General features: G+C 45.5%; 1 protein-coding gene across 1 annotated transcript; it reads right to left on the minus strand.

Moving 5' to 3' along the window:
- Window positions 1–2,441: 2,441 nt before the first annotated feature.
- On the minus strand, window positions 2,442–14,434 carry LOC115208606 (actin-related protein 2/3 complex subunit 1A-A). Its single transcript, XM_029776800.1, has 10 exons — window positions 14,268–14,434; window positions 12,989–13,132; window positions 10,557–10,661; window positions 9,596–9,818; window positions 9,167–9,274; window positions 8,120–8,326; window positions 6,667–6,742; window positions 5,932–6,122; window positions 5,688–5,778; window positions 2,442–2,979 (listed from the first exon to the last, which is right to left on the minus strand). The coding sequence occupies exons 2-10, from the start codon at window positions 13,050–13,052 to the stop codon at window positions 2,974–2,976; spliced, it is 1,071 nt and encodes a 356-aa protein (XP_029632660.1). The 5' UTR covers window positions 13,053–13,132; window positions 14,268–14,434; the 3' UTR covers window positions 2,442–2,973.
- Between the last annotated feature and the right edge of the window lie 8,508 nt (window positions 14,435–22,942).

Raw genomic sequence — 22,942 nt, forward strand, 5'->3', positions numbered from 1 at the left:
TGCAATCTTAGTGCCAGCATCGGTTTGTGGTGGTAAATAGATATCTACGAAAAAATATAGAAGCAAACTTTCTTGGTAAATAGTATGGTCTGCAGCTTATCATGAGGTATTCTAACTCACACAAGCAAAAAAACTCAAGACTTCCTTAACATTAGAGTTCGCGCACCAGCTAACAAAGAGACTCCCCCCCCCCTCATCTTTACCCGGGGCTGCCATCCGGTCTTGACGATGTATGGAAAAACCAGCTAGATGTATATTATCCATGTCCTTGTTCAGCCACGACTCAGAAAAACACACAATATTACAGCTGTTCAGGTCACGTTGATAGGATAGTCTCTAACGGAACTCGTCCAGCTTGTTCTTCAGTGACTGTACGTTCGCCAATAGAATGGAGGGTATAGGCGGTTTATTTTCACGCCAACGAAGTCTCGTCAGGATGCCGACTCTTCTGCCTATTCTTGCGCCGTCACTTCCTTTTCCGAGTTCCTGGGGGAATTAGGGCCTGGTCCGGAGTCAGCAGAACGTCCAGAGCTGCCAACTCGTTGAAGTAGAAAACTGTCATCCACATTGTAGGTTAGTGATCACTGTTCAGATGTCCAGAAGCTGTTTTTGGTCATAGGAAATGAAGGCGGAGACATTATGTAAAACAAAAAGTTAAGATCAGCGGGGGAAGAAAGAAAACACACTACATATCAGAATTGGCCTGGAGCCCATGAAAAGTCTTTACTGCAGAGTCGTCTTTACATCTTAATGGCACAGGTACAAAGATGAGTCCTCTGTCGATCTCTATGGCCTGTTCACATGTGTATCTGCCCTCTCATTGGCTAGAATGGTCCCACCTGATCTCGCCTCCTCCCGCCTGCCTTCCATCTTTGAAGACATGTATTTCCATTGTTAGAGCGGTCAATTGACTAAATAATAGACATTCTTGGCTTCCACCATATTAATGTAGTCAACTGGGTGGGACTTCCAAATTCATTGGCTGATCCCTCCTGATCCCTCCTCAATGTACTACTTCAAAATGGAGATTGCCTCAATGGCGCTGCCCAAAACATACAGATGCTATAATGGGAATTATAAACTAGGTGGTTTGAACCCTTAATGCTGATTGGTTGAAAGCTGTGGTAAATCAGACCAGGTATGACAAAACATGTATTTTTACTGCTGTAATTACGTTGGTAACCAGTTTATAACAGCAATAAGGCACCTCGGGGGTTTGTGTATATGGCAAATATACCACAGCTAAGGTCTGTATCCAGCCACTCTGCATTGCATCATGATAAGAACAGTCCTTAGCCGTGGTATATTGGTCATATACCACACCCCCACAAGGTGTTGAAAGGGTTCCACAGGGATGTTGGCCCATGTTGACTACAACGCTTCCCACAGTTGTGTCAAGTTGTCTGGATGTCCTTTGGGTGGTGGACCATTCTTGATATACACAGGAAACTGTTGACGGTGAAAAACCCAGCAGCGTTGCAGTTCTTGACACAAACCGGTGCGCCTGGTACCTACTACCATACCCCGTTCAAAGGCACTTAAATATTTTGTCTTCCCCATTCACCCTCTGAATGGAACACATGCGCAATCCATGTCTCAATTGTCTCAAGGCTTAAAAATCCTTCTTTAACCTGCCTCCTCCCCTTCATCTACACTGATTGAAGTGGATTTAACAAGTGACATCAATAAGGGATCACATCTTTCACCTGGATTCACCTGGTCAGTCTGTGTCATGGAAAGAGCAGGTGTTCTTAAATGATTTGCATACTCAGTGCTTTCTCTATCATTATCTATGGTCAGGTGGAAAAAAAGGTTTGTCTTGATTGGTTCCTCTTGGGGAAAGGGAGGTCGGGTAACGCCCCTGGTTTAAATCTATGCAGTAGTAGCAGAGATACTGTATATAATGTGTTGTTGTCCCAAAGGCGGGAAGGCAGGTGACAAGCTACCTATCGATCTGCTTGTTAAACCTATAGGAACACAGTGAATAACGCTGTATTCCCCGTGGACAGACTTTGACTTGAGTAAACCCTCTGGCTCCGCCTCTTCCTCTCTAGTAGCTCTGCATGTTGTTATTCATGGAGAACTCAAACCAGTGGGCGGTGGTCACAGAGGGCGGAGGTCACAGTGGGCGGAGATAGACAAGAAAAGCTATTAATTTACAGTAGTAACAGCTGGCAAAACATTGACCTTCCTTGACTTCTTCTTGAGCGACCCTCAAGCACCTGCAGCAGCCTTTTGCTTACACATGTTACTTTGTATTTTGTATATTTATATTGTACTTTGTACCGTTTATAACAGTTCTGGACTGTAGATTCACTGTAGCCATACTGCCATAGACACAATACCTTGTTGAAGTGTAGCACTCAGCCAGGGATGGACATTATGGTTTATATTATAATATGTCTTATTACAGTATTAGAAATATACACCAAACGTTCCACTTGGATGTGAGTTCCTTTATCACAGTACAATATGAAAACTCAGTCCACCAGAATCTGTAGAAAGCATGTTAATTTACTAAAAAATATTGATTAATTGATTGAAACCCAGCACAAAGCAACATGATTTATTGCAAAACATCTTGAAGCTGCAGAAGCGGCTACTGTTCCAGTTGAAAATGAATACACATGATAACACATCTATCTGTGTAAAATAATAGGTCACTTGACAGTGGTGTGACTCTGTGTTGGGGTCAATTCCATTTCAATTCCAGTCAATTCAGAAAGTACACTGAAATTCCAATTCTCTTCAATGCTTTTCAATGAGGAACATTTTTTAAAATTGGAATTGGAATTTGATTTACTTTCCGAATTGACTGGAATTGAAATGGAATTGACCCCAACCCTGGTGTGACTAACTGCTTAATGTAGATGTTAATAACAACTGGTAGTGGTGAGTCCCATGGTCAGCTGGAGTGATGCTGACTGCACAGATGGCAAGACACAGCATATGGCTCTAGCATCCTCCATGAACTCAGTGCTGCAGGGAAAACAGAGAGAAGAAGAAAAACAGGTTAATAAATGTCATATAAACAGAGTAGAACAGCCTGAGTTTTACCCATAAGGCTCTGGTCAACAGTAGTGCACTATGCTGTGTAATGGTATGGGGGAAAGGTTAGTGTTGGAACATAGGCAAACACACTATCCAGGATACACTTCCACACTCCTTCCCCCAGGGGGCAGCAGCCGGGTCTAGTTGCTGAGCTAAGCCTTGATAAGCACATCAGGTGCAGCCAATGAAGGTGATTGGCAGTCCGGGAGAGAGAGGAGGACAGAAGCCTCTCAGCCGGATTTTATTTGTTTTTGTTGTGTTAGAAAACCTCTTTAGTTGGGCATATATTTTTGTAGTGTGGTTTCTGTACATATTTACTTTGTCACCATGAACATATGAATAATCTGCTTAGACTGGCAGACCAAGAGGTCCAGATAGAGCTAGCCCTGATCTCGGTAAATTGCTGTATCCTGGGTACCTTCAACACCTGGCTGAATACGCTGACTTCTCACATCTATACACACATCAGCTCAGGCTACAGACCCTAGACATAATGAGTCACGTTACATGTAGCTAGGACTCCTAGACATAATGAGTCAGGTTACATGTAGCTAGGACTCCTAGACATAATGAGTCAGGTTACATGTAGCTAGGACCCCTAGACATAATGAGTCAGGTTACAGACCATGTATCTAGGACCCCTAGACATAATGAGTCAGGTTACAGACCATGTAGCTAGGACTCCTAGACATAATGAGTCAGGTTACAGACCATGTAGCTAGGACCCCTAGACATAATGAGTCAGGTTACAGACCATGTAGCTAGGACTAGGACTCCTAGACATAATGAGTCAGGTTACAGACCATGTAGCTAGGACCCCTAGACATAATGAGTCAGGTTACATGTAGCTAGGACCCCTAGACATAATGAGTCAGGTTACATGTAGCTAGGACCCCTAGACATAATGGGTCAGGTTATATGTAGCTAGGACCCCTAGACATAATGAGTCAGGTTACATGTAGCTAGGACCCCTAGACATAATGAGTCAGGTTACATGTAGCTAGGACTCCTAGACATAATGAATCAGGTTACATGTAGCTAGGCCTAGGACTCCTAGACATAATGTCATAACAATATGGATGAGGGTGCCATTTCAGACGCACCCTGTGCCTTTGAATTGATCTCTGAGTAGAGTACTGAATCTCCATTGGTTCCTGAGTCTCTGAATGTCATGTCATGTACCAAAAGTATATGGACACCTGCTCGTCAAACATCTCATTCCAAAATCATGGGCATTAATATGGAGTTGTTCCCCACTTTGCTGCTATAACAGCCTCCACTCTTCTGGGAAGGCTTTCCACTAGATGTTGGAACATTGCTGCTATAACAGCCTCCACTCTTCTGGGAAGGCTTTCCACTAGATGTTGGAACATTGCTGCTATAACAGCCTCCTCTCTTCTGGGAAGGCTTTCCACTAGATGTTGGAACATGGCTGCTATAACAGCCTCCACTCTTCTGGGAAGGCTTTCCACTAGATGTTGGAACATGGCTGCTACAACAGCCTCCACTCTTCTGGGAAGGCTTTCCACTAGATGTTGGAACATTGCTGCTACAACAGCCTCCACTCTTCTGGGAAGCCTTTCCACTAGATGTTGGAACATTGCTGCGGGGACTTGCTTACATTCAGCCACAAGAGCATCAGTGAGGTCGGGCTCTGATGTTGGGCGATTAGGCCTGGATTGATGGTATGAGGTCAGGGCTCTTTGCAGGCCAGTCAAGTTCTTCCACACCGATCTCAACAAACCATTGCTGTATGGACCTCACTTTGCACGAGGGCATTTTCATGCTGAATCAGGAAGGGCCTTCCCCAAACTGTTGCCACAAAGTTGGAAGCACAGAATCCTCTAGAATGTCATTGTATGCTGTAGCGTTAAGATTTCCCTTCACTGGAACTAAGGGGCCTAGCCCGAATCCATTATTCCTCCTCCACCAAACTTTACAGTTGGCACTATGTATTGGGGCAGGTAGTGTTCTCCTGGCATCCGCCAAACCCAGATTAATCCGTCGAACTGCCAAATGGTGAAGCGTGATTCATCACTCCAGAGAACGTGTTTCCACTGCTCCAGAGTCCAATGGTGACGAGCTTTACACCACTCCAGCTGACGCTTGGTACTGTGCACAGTGATCTTAGGCTTCTGTGTGGCTGCTCGGCCATGGAAACCCATTTCACAAAGCTCCCGACGAACAGTTCTTGTGCTGACGTTGCTTCCAGAGACAGTTTGGAACTCAGCAGTGAGTGTTGCAACCGAGGACTGACGAAGCGCTACACGCTTCAACACTCGGTGGTCCCATTCTGTGAGCTTGTGTGGCCTACCACTTCACAGCTGAGCCGTTGTTGCTCCTAGACGTTTCCACTTCACAATAACAACAGTTACAGTTGACCAGGGCTGCTCTAGCAGGTCAGAAATTTGACAAACTGACTTGTTGGAAAGGTGGCATCCTATGATGGTGCCATGTTGAATGTCACTGAGCTCTTCAGTAAGGCCATTCTACTTACAATGATTGTCTATGTAGATTGCATGGCTGTCTGCTCGATTTTATACACCTGTCAGCAACGGTGTGGCTGAAATAGCCAAATCTACTAATTTGAAGGGGTGTCCACATACTTTTGTATATGTGGTGTATGTATGCAGTACCTTGAAGTCCCAGAGGACCATAGCTCCGTCCAGACCCACACTGCTATACTTGTCCACGTGGGCCTTAGTTCCTGACACGATACACAGCTGACTGGAGGGAGACACAGGAGCAGAGAGATTCAGTATACTTACAAGCATTTCGCTACACCCGCAATAACATCTGCTAAACACGTGTATGTGGCACACACAACACACAACACACATACAAACACATACAACACACACACACTCCCTCTCTCCTCACGTGATGCTGTTCTGGTGCAGGCAGCCCAGCTCGTTGCTCTCATCGTCTATAGCCTTCTTATCCAGATTGCGGAAGTGTTGCATGGCGGACATGCTGCCCCTAGAGGTCTGCTTGGGGATGTCCAGCTTCTTAACAAACTTCAGACTGCCTGGGCCCTTATAGGAGAACTGAAACGGACAGCAGTCATGGCCCTGAAACAGAGGGTTTAGACATTAGGTATGCAGGGTATGTATGATAGGGTCATAGAGGGTTTAGACATTAGGTATGCAGGGTATGTGTGATAGGAACATAGAGGGTTTAGACATTAGGTATGCCGGGTATGTATGCTAGGAACATAGAGGGTTTAGACATTAGGTTTGCAGGGTATGTATGATAGGAACATAGAGGGTTTAGACATTAGGTATGCAGGGTATGTGTGATAGGAACATAGAGGGTTTAGACATTAGGTTTGCAGGGTATGTATAATATTGCCTTATGGCTGAGTCCCAAATGGAACCCTATTGCCTTTATATAATGCACTGCTTTTGACCAGGACCGATAGGAGCAAACTGTAGGATACCATGCCACAAGGGATCCTGTAAAGCCTATATATAGGGGACAGTGTTCCATCTGGGACAGTGCAATGAACTCCCACAGGTGGAAGTGGTTCGGTGAACTAGGCTCACATGTTGAGTAACCTTGCTATGGTTCTGGTCGGTCACAAATGAAGAGAGTGAGAGAGGTGTGTTTTCTTACCGCGGCAACCATCTCTGTGGGGCTCACATAGAGCACGCTCACTAGAGGGAGGCGGTCCGTTGTCAGCTGAGTCACCCTGTCAATCGACACAAGGTCAGAGATCAAGAGTCAGGGGTCAATGACATGTTCCTCTCTTTGTGTGAATTTCTAAATGAAAGATTCCTCACATCCCTTCTCCTAGCCTCTTCCTCAGAACATCAGAAGGACCCAAGGTTCTTTTTCAAGGATCTCCTCCAAGGCTCTAATGGCTTCCCTTTTCCCTTTTCCCTTTTCCCTTTTCAGGAGGTGAGGCGAGAGGACACCAGTAGTGGAGGAAAACACTGAGAAGGACCCTTTCTGTTAGTGATAGCTACTCACTCTTTCCCCTGGGTAGCGTCTGCCTTATAGTTTGTCCCTTTCACTCCTTCATCCCTTCACTCTTTCACTCTTTCACTCTTTCATCCCTTCACTCTTTCACCCCTTCACTCCTTCATCCCTTCACTCCTTCATCCCTTCACTCTTTCACTCTTTCACTCTTTCATCCCTTCACTCCTTCATCCCTTCACTCTTTCACTCTTTCATCCCTTCACTCTTTCATCCCTTCACTCTTTCACCCCTTCACTCCTTCATCCCTTCACTCTTTCACTCTTTCACTCTTTCATCCCTTCACTCCTTCATCCCTTCACTCTTTCACTCTTTCACTCTTTCACTCTTTCACTCTTTCATCCCTTCACTCCTTCATCCCTTCACTCTTTCACTCTTTCACTCTTTCACCCCTTCACTCCTTCATCCCTTCACTCTTTCACCCCTTCACTCCTTCATCCCTTCACTCTTTCACCCCTTCACCCCTTCACTCCTTCATCCCTTCACTCTTTCACCCCTTCACTCCTTCACCCCTTCACTCTTTCACTCTTTCACCCCTTCACTCTTTCACTCTTTCACCCCTTCACTCTTTCATCCCTTCACTCTTTCACTCCTTCACCCCTTCACTCTTTCACTCTTTCACCCCTTCACTCTTTCACCCCTTCACTCCTTCATCCCTTCACTCTTTCATCCCTTCACTCTTTCATCCCTTCACTCCTTCCCTCTTTCACCCCTTCACTCTTTCACTCTTTCACCCCTTCACTCTTTCACCCTTTCACTCCTTTATCCCTTCACTCTTTCACCCCTTCACTCCTTCATCCCTTCACTCTTTCATCCCTTCACTCCTTCATCCCTTCACTCCTTTATCCCTTCACTCTTTCACCCCTTCACTCCTTCATCCCTTCACTCCTTCATCCCTTCACTCTTTCACTCTTTCACCCCTTCACTCTTTCACTCTTTCACCCCTTCACTCTTTCACCCCTTCACTCTTTCACCCCTTCACTCTTTCACCCCTTCACTCTTTCACTCTTTCACTCTTTCACTCTTTCACCCCTTCACTCTTTCACCCCTTCACTCTTTCACTCCTTTATCCCTTCACTCCTTCACTCACTCTTTCCCCTGGGTGGCGTCGGCCACACTGATGCTGCTGTTGTGAGCGACCCAGGTCAGGTGGTCTCCGCTGGGGGAGAAGGAGACACTGTGTACCCAACCTCCACAGTCCTTGGTCTCCAGCAGCATCTCCCCAAATGGCATCTTAGCCCCCCACGCTGTCGGGCCTGGCTTGTCCTCGATTTCCTTGATGTAGGCAGAGAAGATCCTGCATGAAGAGAATTTGGGAATTGTAGTGTTTGTATCACTATAGGCTGACCCGGCTCGCACAACGTTACTTTAAAACCTGCTTATTTTGTATCACAAAGAGAGAGATAGAACGTGTGAGAGAGTATTTTTAAATACTGTTATAGTATAAACAGACGGTATATACATTGGTATAAAAAATTCTACCACCATATTATGACTCACACCTGGAAAAATGTGTTCCGAATGGGTTCTTCAGCTGTCCCTATAGAAGAACCATTTAGTTCCACTTGACCCCTTTTGGGATCCATTTGGAATTGTCTGTGAAAAGGGTTCTACATGGAACCCAAAAGGGTTCTACCTGGAACCCAAAAGGGTTCTACCTGGAACCCAAAAGGGTTCTACCTGGAACCCAAAAGGGTTCTACATGGAACCCAAAAGGGTTCTACCTGGAACCCAAAAGGGTTCTACCTGGAACCCAAAAGGGTTCTACCTGGAACCAAAAAGGCTTTTCCAAAGGGTTCTCCTATGGGGACAGCCGAATCACCCTTTTAGATTCTAGATAGCACCTCTTTTCTAAGATTGCTTGGTAAAGAAACCTGTTGTGAGAAAACACAAAACTATGGCAAAATTGTTTGCGAAATGACATCAGATTCAATTCCAAGGTGGTGCAGGGTTTATCAAGCAGAAGTGCTGGACAGACGTAATTATATTGTCATATTTTTGTAACAGCTCCTTGACCAAGCATTAGAAAATAAATAATCTTACCTGATAATTACCTAGCTAAAGGTTGAATAAATAAGAATCAGCCAAACAATAGCATCAACAGCATTAGAGACAGTTACTATCTGTTGGTTCTGACCTGCAGTGGAAGTCAGAGGACCCAGCAGCCAGCAGGATGTTGTTGGGGTGCCAGTCCAGACACATCACCGTGGACCGGATGCTCTTCTTTATGTGCTTACTGAGCCACCTGCAGGGGCCAGAGGTCACAGAGGTCTCAAAGGTCAAAGGTTGCAATAGATTCATACTGGACAAATCTCAAGACGCTACTGAGCCATAACAGGTCAGAGGGGAAAGGTCACAGTAGATTATTTCTGGGAACATCTCAAATGGTGCCTCACTTCCAGCCTATAGTGTACTACTGTAGTAACAGTCACAATAACAGTATTAGTAAGAGGGTACAGTGAGAGTGAATGTGAGTGAGTGAGTGAGTGAGCGAGCGAGCGAGCGATCGTCCGACTGACTGACTGACTGACTGACTGACTGACTGACTGTGTTCCGTGTCTCTCACCAGTCGTTCTCCTTCTCGAAGTAGCAGACAGAGATGAGTCTGGCTCCGCTGCCCAGGGCAAACTTATTCTCCAGAGGGGACCACTTGACAAAGGTAGCAGCCCGGTTGATCCTCACCAACACCAGAGTGGGCTTCCACACCTTGTCCTTCAGGGTCCACACGTACGCATTACGGTCCGATGCACACGTCACGATGCGGTTCGAATCCGGAGCCCAGTCGATGCCTGGAAGGTTTTTAGGAGAAGGAGACAATGAAGAGAATGATGCAGTTGGAATCCCATAATGCCTTGTGATGCAACATGTTCAGGCTAGCACCCAGTGTGTGTGTGTGTGTGTGTGTTACCTTGCTGTGTGTGTGTGTGTGTGTGTGTGTGTGTGTGTGTGTGTGTGTGTGTGTGTGTGTGTGTGTGTGTGTGTGTGTGTGTGTTCAGTGGAGTTACTGACTAACCAATGATGTTTCACTTCCTGGCTGTCTATGGCTGAGTCCCAAACGGCCTATGGGCCCTGGTCTACACGAGTACACTATAGGGAATAGGGCCCTGGTCTACACTAGTACACTATAGGGAATAGGGCCCTGGTCTACACTAGTACACTATAGGGAATAGGGCCCTGGTCTACACGAGTACACTATAGGGAATAGGGCCCTGGTCTACACTAGTACACTATAGGGAATAGGGCCCTGGTCTACACTAGTACACTATAGGGAATAGGGCCCTGGTCTACACTAGTACACTATAGGGAATAGGGAGCCATTTGGGTCTCATTGTATGTGGGTACCTGTGATTCGTCTTTGGGTCTCATTGTATGTGGGTACCTGTGATTCGTCTTTGGGTCTCATTGTATGTGGGTACCTGTGATTCGTCTTTGGGTCTCATTGTATGTGGGTACCTGTGATTCGTCTTTGGGTCTCATTGTATGTGGGTACCTGTGATTCGTCTTTGGGTCTCGTTGTATGTGGGTACCTGTGATTCGTCCACTGTGCTCAGTCAGCTCGTGGATCTTGGTCCACTCGTTCCCCTTCTTCTCATAGATGATCACCTCACTGCTGTTGGGGCTGACAGCAATCTCTGGAGATAGACATCATTACGTCACTACAATATCTTGATTAACAACAACTAATACACAGCAATATCTGGAGAGAGGAGAGACATCTCTACATCACTACAATATCTTGATTAACAACAACTAATACACAGCAATATCTGGAGAGAGGAGAGACATCTTTACATCACTACAATATCTTGATTAACATGTAACTAATGTGTAATGGATAGAAACATGCTGATTGACAGTGGCACACACACACACACACACGCAAGCGCACACAGACACACACAACATTGCATATTATGTGGATGAGAGATGTCTATAATGCATTGATGTATCATATACAACACGTACAGAAACATACAGTACATTGTATATGTATACACAGAAAATTCAGTTCAACACTGTACCAGTGTGTATAAGTGTCCACACTTTTCAGTGTTAAATCACTGTTAAGGGAAATTAGCACTTTTAGTGTTATGCAAGAACACCTCATATTTAACACCAGGAAGTGTATATAGTTTTCACCAATGGTGTTTGCAATGACACCTCAAAGTATTTTTTAACAATTACACCAATTAGGCTTAGTTTCACCGTAATAAAAAGGCCTGAAACTCATGGTTTACAGGCCAAAATTCCCAGATATCCTGGTTGAAGGATTCCAGATTTTCTCCTCCCATTTCCAGGAATCTTCCAACCACGATTTCTGACAATTCTGGAACTGATGGCAACCCTACCTGCAAGTCACACTAAGCTGGTTTGCAAAGTGATGTGTAATTCCTATTGGAACCCAGACATAATGACTGCCAGGGTGAGCGACATTGTGAGGAGAGTACGTAAGTCATTTAAAAAGGGAACAGCCATTTCAGTAACGGGTGCAAAAAAATCAAATTAACTCATTCGATTCATTTGAAAAAGGTATGGTATTTGTCTTTGAGTAGCATAATATGAATCAATCAATCAGTGTACAAGCAAAAACAAAGGTATCAAAAAAAACAATCCTAAAAAAAAAAAAAATCTACCTGCAGTAGAGCATGCTGGGAAATATGATAATGATGGCCGTGGTTTTGATGGGAACATTATACTCTCCACAGACTAAAACCAGAGAGGAAGAGGCAAAGCGAGAGATTTCACTCTCACCAAAATCTGTCCACGCGGGAAAACAGTGTAATTCAATGTGTTTCTGTGGCTTTAATGAGCAGACTGGTAAGCAGACTTCCTGCTTTCCCGGCTTTTTGGGACAATGGCTCCTATTGTTAGCCTCTAGTCATTATATAATGATCTCTGGTAAAACTGGCACAATCACACTCTCACAGTCAACACTGGTTATTAACATCAACACTGACACTAATAGAGTTAATTTAACACCTGAAACAACACTAGAAATGTTACACTAAAAAAAAAATCAACATTAGGTAACACTGGTTAATTTGCTGTGTAGCAATAGCATTTTGTTAACCTTGTCCCCAGGCTAGATTGCTACTGCATATAGACGTTGGATAGAGGGAGATCCGGCTTGGGACCAGATTAGCATGTTTACCTACAATTTCTCTCTACGTCAAAGATAACTTGTTTAATGTAAGATACTGTAGATAAATCACAATGTTCATGTTACATCTTTGTACTTTAAGAGAATACTGAAGGGTACAGTTAGTAAAGGAGACAAAGAAGAAGAAGAGTGAAGTCCAATGTCTCCCAAATGGCACCCTATTCCCTACATAATGCTCTTTGGGTCCTGATCAAAAGTAGTGCACTATATAGGGAATAGGGTACCATTTGGGCCAACACTACAGTATGGAGCTCCTTATATCTCTGCTACATTTCCTCTGTTGATAATCACATTCCCCAGATCTTCAGACAATTTTAATGGACAGCAATTAGAGGAGGAAGAGGAAGTGCATCTGCAGACAGCAAGCAACACGAGGGGTTTGCGTCTCAACGGGCACCCTATTCGCTACATAGTGCACTACGTATGACTAGAACCCTATGGGTCCTGGTCAAAGGGTAGTGCACTGTATAGGGAATTTGGGACTCATCCGAGGAGCCAGCAGGCCAGCTAATGGAGGTATAGACTGGGAGAAAGAGAGGTGTGTGTGTGTGTGTGTGTGTGTGTGTGCGTTCGTGCGTGCGTGCGTGTGTGTGTGCGTGTGCGTGTGCGTGTGTGTGTGTGCGTGTGCGTGTGCGTGTGCATGTGCGTGTGTGCGTGTGCGTGTGCGCGTGTGTGTGTGTGTGTGTGTGTGCGTGCGTGCGTGCGTGCGTGCGCGTGCGTGTGTGTGCGTGTGCGTGTGCGTGTGTGCGTGTTGAAATGCAGGCAGACTGGTTTAAGTATTACTGCAGGACTACTTACGTGTCCTGTCCTTATTCCAGGCATGGCAGGAGAGAGGCTCCAGCCCAAAGCTGTACAGGGACATGCTTCAACAAGGGTTCCACAGGGTTCTGGAATGTGGCTGGGATCGGAATGTCTTCTTCTTGTCAGGGATTGGTTGGAACTCTATTGTAGTAGAACCAGGAAGGGAGGGTTAAAAGTGAGAATGATTGGGTTAGATAAAGTTAGATTGTAGGCCTAGGCTATACTCTACGAGGCAAATTTGCCCCGAAGCAACTCAACCCCCAGTGTATTTCAGAAACTGGATGAATGTCTGAATTGTTTTTAGTTGTATCTTACTATAATCGTGCCCGTTTAGGTCGATATTAAGTTGAGCATCGACTTTTGTTGAGTTGAGCAATGAGTTGAGCAAGGAAACTGACTGCGGACGTTGGTCGTCAGTGTTGGCACAGACTTTGTCAACACATAATGGCTACCTTTCATCTTTACATGGTTGTTCTTGCCTGCTAGCTGTGTTGACATAGTGGGAAAACAGATACAGTCAACCCTACAGTATATATTTTTGTATAGGGAGAGGTTTGTATCTTCCTTCCACAATGGTGGGAGACACTCAGAGGACCAGAAGGACTTTCTGATTGATCCTATGCACAACAACATTACACTGGTTCCATTGCATACCCTTAATTTCCTGCTCTATTGGCCTCCATTGCTCTATGCCTCTCATACTGTCACTCCTACATTCTTGATGCCCTTGATACGTGGCATTATAAGACCTTTCTGCAATGCCTCCCAGTCCCAGTATCTGACAAGGAACTGAACTGAGAGAGCTTTCTTATCACACTTAATTAGCATAGAGATCAAACACACACACACACACACACACACACACACACACAGCCACAGACACAGACACACACACACACACACACACACACACACACACACACACACACACACACACACACACACACACACAGACACAGACACAGCCACAGACACACACACACAGACACACACACAGACACACACAGACACACACACACACACACAGACACACACACAGACACACACAGACACACACAGACACACACAGACACACACACACACACACACACACACACAGACACAGACACACACACACACACACACAGAGACACACACACAGACACAAACACACACACACACACACAGACACAGACACACAGTCAAACAGGAAAGACCACGCCATAGAAAACCATAAGAAACCCAATGCAACTAAGAAACTAGGAAATGTCAACCAAAACCAGTCTCTCCCTCCTACCTCTCCTTCCTCCAGTGGACAGGAACGATAAGATGATGTGAAACAACGTCTCTGTGTGTGTGTGTTTGTAGCAGGGTTGTATTCGCGGACTCTGGGCAGTCGACACGAATGAAGCCGTGCAGGGCAGGACTGGAGAGGACACAAGAAGAGGAAGTAGAGAGAGATTGAGAGACACACAGAGAGAGAAGGAGGAGAGAGGGAGGGTGTGTCTGCGTATTCAGCTATTGCGCAAGCACCTGGGACAAAGGTTGGTGGAGGATGAAGATAACACGCACACTGTCAGAGACTTTCCCTCAACAGTAGACCTGTAGTAGTTTAACTGAGACTTTCCCTCAACAGTACACCTGTAGTAGTTTAACTGAATAAGACTTTCCCTCAACAGTACACCTGTAGTAGTTTAACTGAGACTTTCTCTCAACAGTACACCTGTAGTAGTTTAACTGAGACTTTCTCTCAACAGTACACCTGTAGTAGTTTAACTGAGACTTTCTCTCAACAGTACACCTGTAGTAGTTTAACTGAATAAGACTTTGATTCAATTCAATTCAAGGGTCTTTATTGGCATGGGAAACATATGTGAACATTGCCAAAGCAAGTGAAGCAGAAAATATACAAAAGTGAGATAAACAATAAAAATGAACAGTAAACATTACTCACAGAAGTTCCAAAAGAATAAAGACATTACAAATGTCAAATTATGTCTATATACAGTTGATGTCGGAAGTTTACATACACCTTAGGTGTATGTAAATACAAATACAAATACATTTAAACTCAGTTTTTCACAATTCCTGACATTTAATCCTAGTAAAAATTCCCTGTTTTAGGTCAGTTAGGATCACCACTTTATTTTAAGAATGTGAAATGTCAGAATAATATTAGAGAGAATGATTTATTTCAGCTTTTATTTCCTTCATCACATTCCCAGTGGGTCAGAAGTTTACATACACTCAATTAGTATTTGGTAGCATAGCCTTTAAATTGTTTAACTTGGGTCAAACGTTTCAGGTAGCCTTCCACAAGCTTCCCACAATAAGTTGGGTGAATTTTGGCCCATTCCTCCTGACAGAGCTGGTGTAACTGAGTCAGGTTTGTAGGCTTCCTTGCTCGCACATGCTTTTTCAGTTCTGCCCACAAATTTTCTATAGGATTGAGGTCAGGGCTTTGTGACGGCCACTCCAATACCTTGACTTTGTTGTCCTTAAGCCATTTCGCCACAACTTTGGTAGTATGCTTGGGGTCATTGTCCATTTGGAAGACCCATTTGCGACCAAGCTTTAACTTCCTGACTGATGTCTTGAGATGTTGCTTCAATATATCCACAGAATTTCCCTGCCTCATGATGCCATCTATTTTGTGAAATGCACCAGTCCCCCCTCAGCAAAGTACCCCCACAACATGATGCTTCCACCCCCGTGCTTCACGGCTGGGATGGTGTTCTTCGGCTTGCAAGCCTCCCCCTTTTTCCTCCAAACATAACGATGGTCATTATGGCCAAACAGTTCTATTTTTGTTTCATCAGACCAGAGGAGTTTTCTCCAAAAAGTACGATCTTTGTCCCCATGTGCAGTTGCAAACCGTAGTCTGGCTCTTTTATGGCGGTTTTGGAGCAGTGGCTTCTTCCTTGCTGAGCAGTCTTTCAGGTTATGTTGATATAGGACTCGTTTTACTGTGGATATAGACACTTTTGTACCTGTTTCCTTCAGCATCTTCACAAGGTCCTTTGCTGTTGTTTTGGGATTGATTTGCACTTTTCGCACCAAAGTACATGAATCTCTAGGAGACAGAACGCATCTCCTTCCTGAGCGGTATGACGGCTGCGTGGTCCCATGGTGTTTATACTTGCGTACTATTGTTTGTACAGATGAACGTGGCACCTTCAGGGGTTTGGAAATTTCTCCTAAGGATGAACCAGACTTGTGGAGGTCTACAAATGTTTTTCTGAGGTCTTGGCTGATTTCTTTTGATTTTCCCATGATGTCAAGCAAATATGCACTGAGTTGAAAGGTAGGCCTTGAAATACATCCACAGGTACAACTTCAATTGACTCAAATGATGTCAATTAGCCTATCAGAAGATTCTAAAGTAAGACATCATTTTCTGGAATTTTCCAAGCTGTTTAAATGCACAGTCAACTTAGTGTATGTAAACTTCTGACCCACTGGAATTGTGATACAGTGAATTATAAGTGAAATATTCTGTCTGTAAACAATTGTTGGAAAAATTACTTGTGTCATGCACAAAGTAGATGTCCTAACCGACTTGCCAAAACCATAGTGTGTTAACAAGAAATTTGTGGAGTGGTTGAAAAACTAGTTTTAATGACTCCAACCTAATTGTATGTAAACTTCCGACTTCAACTGTATACAGTGTTGTAACGATGAGCAAATGGTTAAAGCACAAAAGGGAAAATAAATAAACATAAATATGGGTTGTATTTAAAACGGTGTTTGTTCTTCACTGGTTGCCCTTTTCTTATGGCAACAGGTCACAATTCTTGCTGCTGTGATGGCACACTGTGGTATTTCACCCAGTAGATATGGGAGTTTATCAAATTCTGGTTTGTTTTCGAATTCTTTGTGGATCAGTGTAATCTGAGGGAAATATGTGTCTCTAATATGGTCATACATATGGCAGGAGGTTAGGAAGTGCAGCTCAGTTTCCACCTTATTTTTGTAGGCAGTGTTGCACATAGCCTGTCTTCTCGAGAGCCAAGTCTGCCTACGGCGGCCTTTCTCAATAGCAAGGCTCTGCTCCCTGAGTCTGCACATAGTCAAAGCTTTCCTTTGTTTTGGTCAGTCACAGTTTGGGTCAGTCACAGTGGTCAGGTATTCTGGCACTGTGTGCTCTCTGTTTAGGGCCAAATAGCATTCTAGTTTGCTCTGTTGTTTTGTTAATTCTTTCCAATGTGTCGAGTAATTATCTTTTTGTTATGTTACTGTCCTGGGGCTCTGTGGGGTCTGTTTGTGAACAGAGCCCCAGGACCAGCTTGCTTAGGGGACTCTTCTCCAGGTTCATCTCTCTGTAGGTGATGGCTTTGTTTTAGAAGGTTTGGAAATCTCTTCCTTTTAGGTGGTTGTAGAATTTAACGGCTCTTTCCTGGATTTTGATAATTAGCGGGTATCAGCCTAATTCTTCTCTGCATGCATTATTTGGTGTTTTACGTTGTACACGGAGGATATTTTTTTGCAGACTTCTGCATGCAGTCTCAATTTGGTGTCTGTCCCATTTTGTGAATTCTTGGTTGGTGAGTGCACCCCAGACCTCACAACCATAAAGGGCAATGGGTTCTATAACTGATTCAAGTATGTTTTAGCCAGATCCTAATTGGTATGTCAAATTTTATGTTCCTTTAGATGGCATAGAAGACCCTTCTTGCCTTGACTCTCAAATCACAGCTTTGTGGAAGTTACCTGTGACGCTGATGTTTAGGCCAAGGTATGTATAGTTTTTTGTGTGCTCTAGGGCAACGATGTCTAGATGGAATTTGTATTTGTGGTCCTGGCGACTGGACCTCTTTTGGAACACCATTATTTTGGTCTTACTGAGATTTACTGTCAGGGCCCAGGTCTGGTAGAATCTGTGCAGAAGATCTATGTGCTGCTGTAAGCCCTCCTTGGTTGGTGAAAGAAGCACCAGATCATCAGCAAACTGTAGACATTTGACTTCAGATTCTAACCAGGTGAGGCCGGGTGCTGCAGACTGTTCAAGTGCCCTCGCCAATTTGTTGACTGGCGGGCAGCTCTGGTGACTCTTGACTGGCGGGCAGCTCTGGTGACTCTTGACTGGCGAGGCTGGGCTGACGCACTAGACGCCTGATGCGTGGGGCTGGTACTGGATGTGCCAGCCTGGTGCGGGTGTGGGGAGCTGGTGCGGGGAGCTGGCCTGGGACTCCATTCTTGCCCCGCAAAACTGCCCTTGTGCCCCCCCAAAAAAAATTATTGGGGCTGCCTCTCGAGTTTCCTAAACTCCTCCATAGCCCTGGAAACGCTCAACCTTATTTCTGTCCATGTCCATCCTTCCTCCTCGTTCCTCTGCTGCTTGGTCCCAGTTTGGTGGTGGGTAGTTCTGTCACAGAAAATGTCGTGCTCCTCACAGAAAATGTTGTATGGGAGAGAATAGGACCAAGGCGCAGCAGGTTTGTGGATACTCATGCTTTTAATGGTAAAACAAAAGGGCATCCACAGGAAAAACAAAATAATAGACAGTACTCACGACACGAACAGTTTTGCAGGCTCACAAACGCAATGCAAAAACAACTACCCACAAAAACAAGTGACAAACATACTCCTACATATATGACTCCCAATCAGGAACAACGATCCCCAGCTGTTCCTGATCAGGAGTCACAAGACCAACACAGACCATTCACACACACAAGACTGCCACGTCCTGACCCCAAAACTACTACAACAGCTCCATCTGCTGGTCAGGACGTGACAGCTCAGTACATTGTTTTCACTGAGGAAATGTAAGGGTCTGCTGTTAATGATAATGCAGAGGATTTTCCCAAGGTTGCTGTTGACGCATATCCCATGGTAGTTATTGGGGTCAAATTTGTCCCCACTTTTGTGGATCGGGGTGATCAGTCCTTGGTTCCAAATATTGGGGAAGATGCCAGAGCTAAGGATGATGTTAAAGAGTTTTAGTATAGCCAATTTGAATTTGTTGTCTGTATATTTTATCATTTCATTGATTGAGGAAACCATCAACACCACAGGCCTTTTTGGGTTGGAGGGTTTTTATTTCACTTGTAGTTCATTCAAGGTAATTGGAGAATCCAATGGGTTCTGGTAGTCTTTAATAGTTTATTCTAAGATTTGTATTTGACCATGTATATGTTTTTGCTGTTTGTTCTTTGTTATAGAGCCAAAAAGATTGGAGAAGTGGTTTATACATCTCCATTTTGGATAGATAATTCTTTGTGTTGTTATTTGTTTAGTGTTTTCCAATTTTCCCAGAAGTGGTTAGATTCTATGGATTCTTCAGTTACATTGAGCTGATTTCTGACGTGCTGTTCCTTCTTTTTCCGTAGTGTATTTCTGTATTGTTTTAGTGATTCACCATAGTGAAGACTCAGGTTTTCTGGGTCTCTATGTTTTTGGTTGGACAAGTTTCTCAATTTCTTTCTTAGGTTTTTGCATTCTTTATCAAACCATTTGTCATTGTTGTTCATTTTCTTAGGTTGTCTGTTTGAAATGTTTATATTTGATAGGGAAGCTGAGAGGTCAAATATACTGTTAAGATTTTCTACTGCCAGGTTTACAACTTCACTATTACAGTGAAACGTTTTGTCCAGGAAGTTGTCTAAAAGGGATTGAATTTGTTGTTGCCTAATTGTTTTTGGTAGGTTTCCACACTACATTCCTTCCATCTATAGAACTTCTTAATATTACTCAGTTCCTTTGGCTTTGATGCCTCATGATTAAGTATTGCTCTGTTCAAGTAGACTGTGATTTTGCTGTGGTCTGATAGGGGTGTTAGTGGGCTGACTGTGAATGCTCTGAGAGACTCTGGGTTGAGGTCAGTGATAAAGTAGTCTACAGTACTACTGCCAAGGGATGAGCTGTAGGTGTACCTACCATAGGAGCCCCCTCGAAGCCTACCATTGACTATGTACATACCCAGCGTGCGACAGAGCTGCAGGAGTTGTGACCCGTTTTTGTTGGTTATGTTGTCATAGTGGGCATATGGGCGTATGTGTGACTTCCATGTTGAGGCCCTCTTTGTGGGGGTGGGGTGCATGTGGGGGGGGGGCAGGAGGGGCATAGGTCTGATCTAAGGTGGACTAAATGGGGTGTGGGCATGGTTGACTTGGGGGGTGTTGATTAGTTGGGGTGGGGGTGTTGTGGTCTGGATTTAGGTCCTCTCGGCGTGGGTCCTCTATGTGTAGGTCCGGGGGGGGTCTCGCTGGTCTGGGCGGGGTGTCTATTGATCTGTTGCTCCTGTGTGAAGTGTTGGGGCTGTGTTTGAGAGCAATGTCCTTTAGGGTCCGGGCGAAGGTGGGCACTGCTGCCTTGTATAGGTGGACCTGGTCATAAAGGCTGTTCAAGTCCAGGGTGAAGTGGTGGGCCAGGTAAACATTTGGTTTTGAGGCACAGTCACGGGAAATACTTGCGTTTACCCGCTGTATCTCAGCTCACTGGTCACGATAACAACACCCACCCGTAGCACGCGCTCCAGCAGGTATATCTCACTGATCATCCCCAAAGCCAACACCTCCTTTGGCCGCCTTTCCTTCCAGTTCTCTGCTGCCAATGACTGGAACGAATTGCAAAAATCACTGAAGCTAGAGACTTATATTTCCCTCACTAACTTTAAACATCAGCTGTCTGAGCAGCTAACCGATCGCTGCAGCTGTACATAGTCCATCTGTAAATACCCCATCCAATCTACCTACCTCATCCCCATATTGTTTTTATTTACTTTCTGCTCTTTTGCACACCAGTATCTCTACTTGCACATCATAATCTGCTCATTTATCACTCCAGTGTTAATCTGCTAAAATGTAATTACTTTGCTACTATGGCCTATTATTGCCTTACCTCCTCACACCATTTGCACACACTGTGTATAGACTTTCTTTTTTTCTACTGTGTTATTGACTGTACGCTTGTTTACTCCATGTGTAACTCTGTGTTGTTGTTTGTGTCGCACTGCTTTGCTTTATCTTGGCCAGGTCGCAGTTGTAAATGAGAACTTGATCTCAACTAGCCTACCCGGTTAAATAAAGGTGAAATAAATAAAATAAATAATAAAGTATGGTAGCAGGGTGGACATAAACACTTGTGCGTTGGGGAAAGTAGAAGAAGCTTTTTCTATCACTCCCTTCAGTGCTGTGGCCACCCTGTCCTGCTGTGTTCTCAGGTCGTTTGTGCCTGTATGTATTATTATGTGGCTAGGGGATCCTAGTTGGTCCTCAGACAGAAGGTCTAGAGCGCGCTGGGTGTTTGGACACCAGAGTTTAGACACTGTGTTCGAGAAAAAGTTATTTTTTCTTGTATATATTTCCCGTTTCAGTCCATAAGGAGTACAATCTGTGTCTTGTGTATGTCCTCAGTGGGTGTGGGGGGGTTGCCAGGAGGACTATCAGGGTGGCTGACGGGGGGGGACGGGGGGACGGGGGGTGCTCAGAGGGGGTGGGATCCCCTGGGCTTGGTGTTCTTCATTTGTCTGTTCTCCTGTGGTGTCGACGCTATGGTCAGGGTCTGGTGTGGACTGTTCTGCTGTGGTGTTGAGACTATGGTCTGGTGTGGACTGTTCTGCTGTGGTGTTAACACTATGGTCAGGGTCTGGTGTGGACTGTTCTGCTGTGGTGTCAACACTATGGTCAGGGTCTGGTGTGGACTGTTCTGCTGTGGTGTCAACACTATGGTCAGGGTCTGGTGTGGACTGTTCTGCTGTGGTGTCGAGGCTATGATCAGGGTCTAGTGTGGACTGTTCTGCTGTGGTGTCAACACTATGGTCAGGGTCTGGTGTGGACTGTTCTGCTGTGGTGTTGAGACTTTTGTCGGGAGCTTAGATGGACTGTTCTGCTGGCTTCTCTGTGGGGATGGCCACCTCTCTAGTGGGTTGTTCTCTGTCACACACTCCTCCAATAGTCTGATCCTCTCCCTCCATCCCCCTCACCCTCTCCTCCAGCAGTCTGATCCTCTCCCTCCATCCCCCTCACCCTCTCCTCCAGCAGTCTGATCCTCTCCCTCCATCCCCCTCACCCTCTCCTCCAGTAGTCTGATCCTCTCCTCCATCCCCCCCACCCTCTCCCTCCATCCCCCCACCCTCTCCTCCAGCAGTCTGATCCTCTCCTCCATCCCCCTCACCCTCTCCTGCAGCAGTCTGATCCTCTCCCTCCATCCCCCTCACCCTCTCCTCCAGTAGTCTGATCCTCTCCTCCATCCCCCCCACCCTCTCCCTCCACCCCCCCCACCCTCTCCTCCAGCAGTCTGATCCTCTCCCTCCATCCCCCTCACCCTCTCCTCCAGCAGTCTGATCCTCTCCCTCCATCCCCCTCACCCTCTCCTCCAGTAGTCTGATCCTCTCCTCCATCCCCCCCACCCTCTCCCTCCACCCCCCCCACCCTCTCCTCCAGCAGTCTGATCCTCTCCTCCATCCCCCTCACCCTCTCCTCCAGCAGTCTGATCCTCTCCTCCATCCCCATCACCCTCTCCTCCAGCAGTCTGATCCTCTCCTCCATCCCCCTCACCCTCTCCTCCAGCAGTCTGATCCTCTCCTCCATCCCCCTCACCCTCTCCTCCAGCAGTCTGATCCTCTCCCTCCATCCCCCTCACCCTCTCCTCCAGTAGTCTGATCCTCTCCTCCATCCCCCTCACCCTCTCCTCCAGCAGTCTGATCCTCTCCTCCATCCCCCTCACCCTCTCCTCCAGCAGTCTGATCCTCTCCCTCCATCCCCCTCACCCTCTCCTCCAGTTGTCTGATCCTCTCCCTCCATCCCCCTCACCCTCTCCTCCAGCAGTCTGATCCTCTCCTCCATCCCCCTCACCCTCTCCTCCAGCAGTCTGATCCTCTCCCTCCATCCCCCTCACCCTCTCCTCCAGTTGTCTGATCCTCTCCCTCCATCCCCCTCACCCTCTCCTCCAGCAGTCTGATCCTCTCCTCTAGTGCTCAATTCTTCTTTTGCTCTTGCTTGTTATATTGTTGAAGTTGTCTCACCACAG

Source organism: Salmo trutta, chromosome 1 (assembly GCF_901001165.1).
Source record: "Salmo trutta chromosome 1, fSalTru1.1, whole genome shotgun sequence".
Lineage (NCBI taxonomy): Eukaryota > Metazoa > Chordata > Actinopteri > Salmoniformes > Salmonidae > Salmo > Salmo trutta.

What these genes read in the sequence shown, in the direction of transcription:
- LOC115208606 (XM_029776800.1), bottom strand. Translation starts at nt 13,052, where the DNA reads ATGTCCCTGTACAGCTTTGGGCTGGAGCCTCTCTCCTGCCATGCCTGG. An exon ending in CTGGAATAAGGACAGGACAC is followed by an intron (nt 10,662 to 12,988) that starts GTAAGTAGTCCT and finishes GTCTATCTCCAG; the next exon opens with AGATTGCTGTCAGCCCCAAC. An exon ending in CCACAGAGATGGTTGCCGCG is followed by an intron (nt 6,123 to 6,666) that starts GTAAGAAAACAC and finishes CCTCTGTTTCAG; the next exon opens with GGCCATGACTGCTGTCCGTT.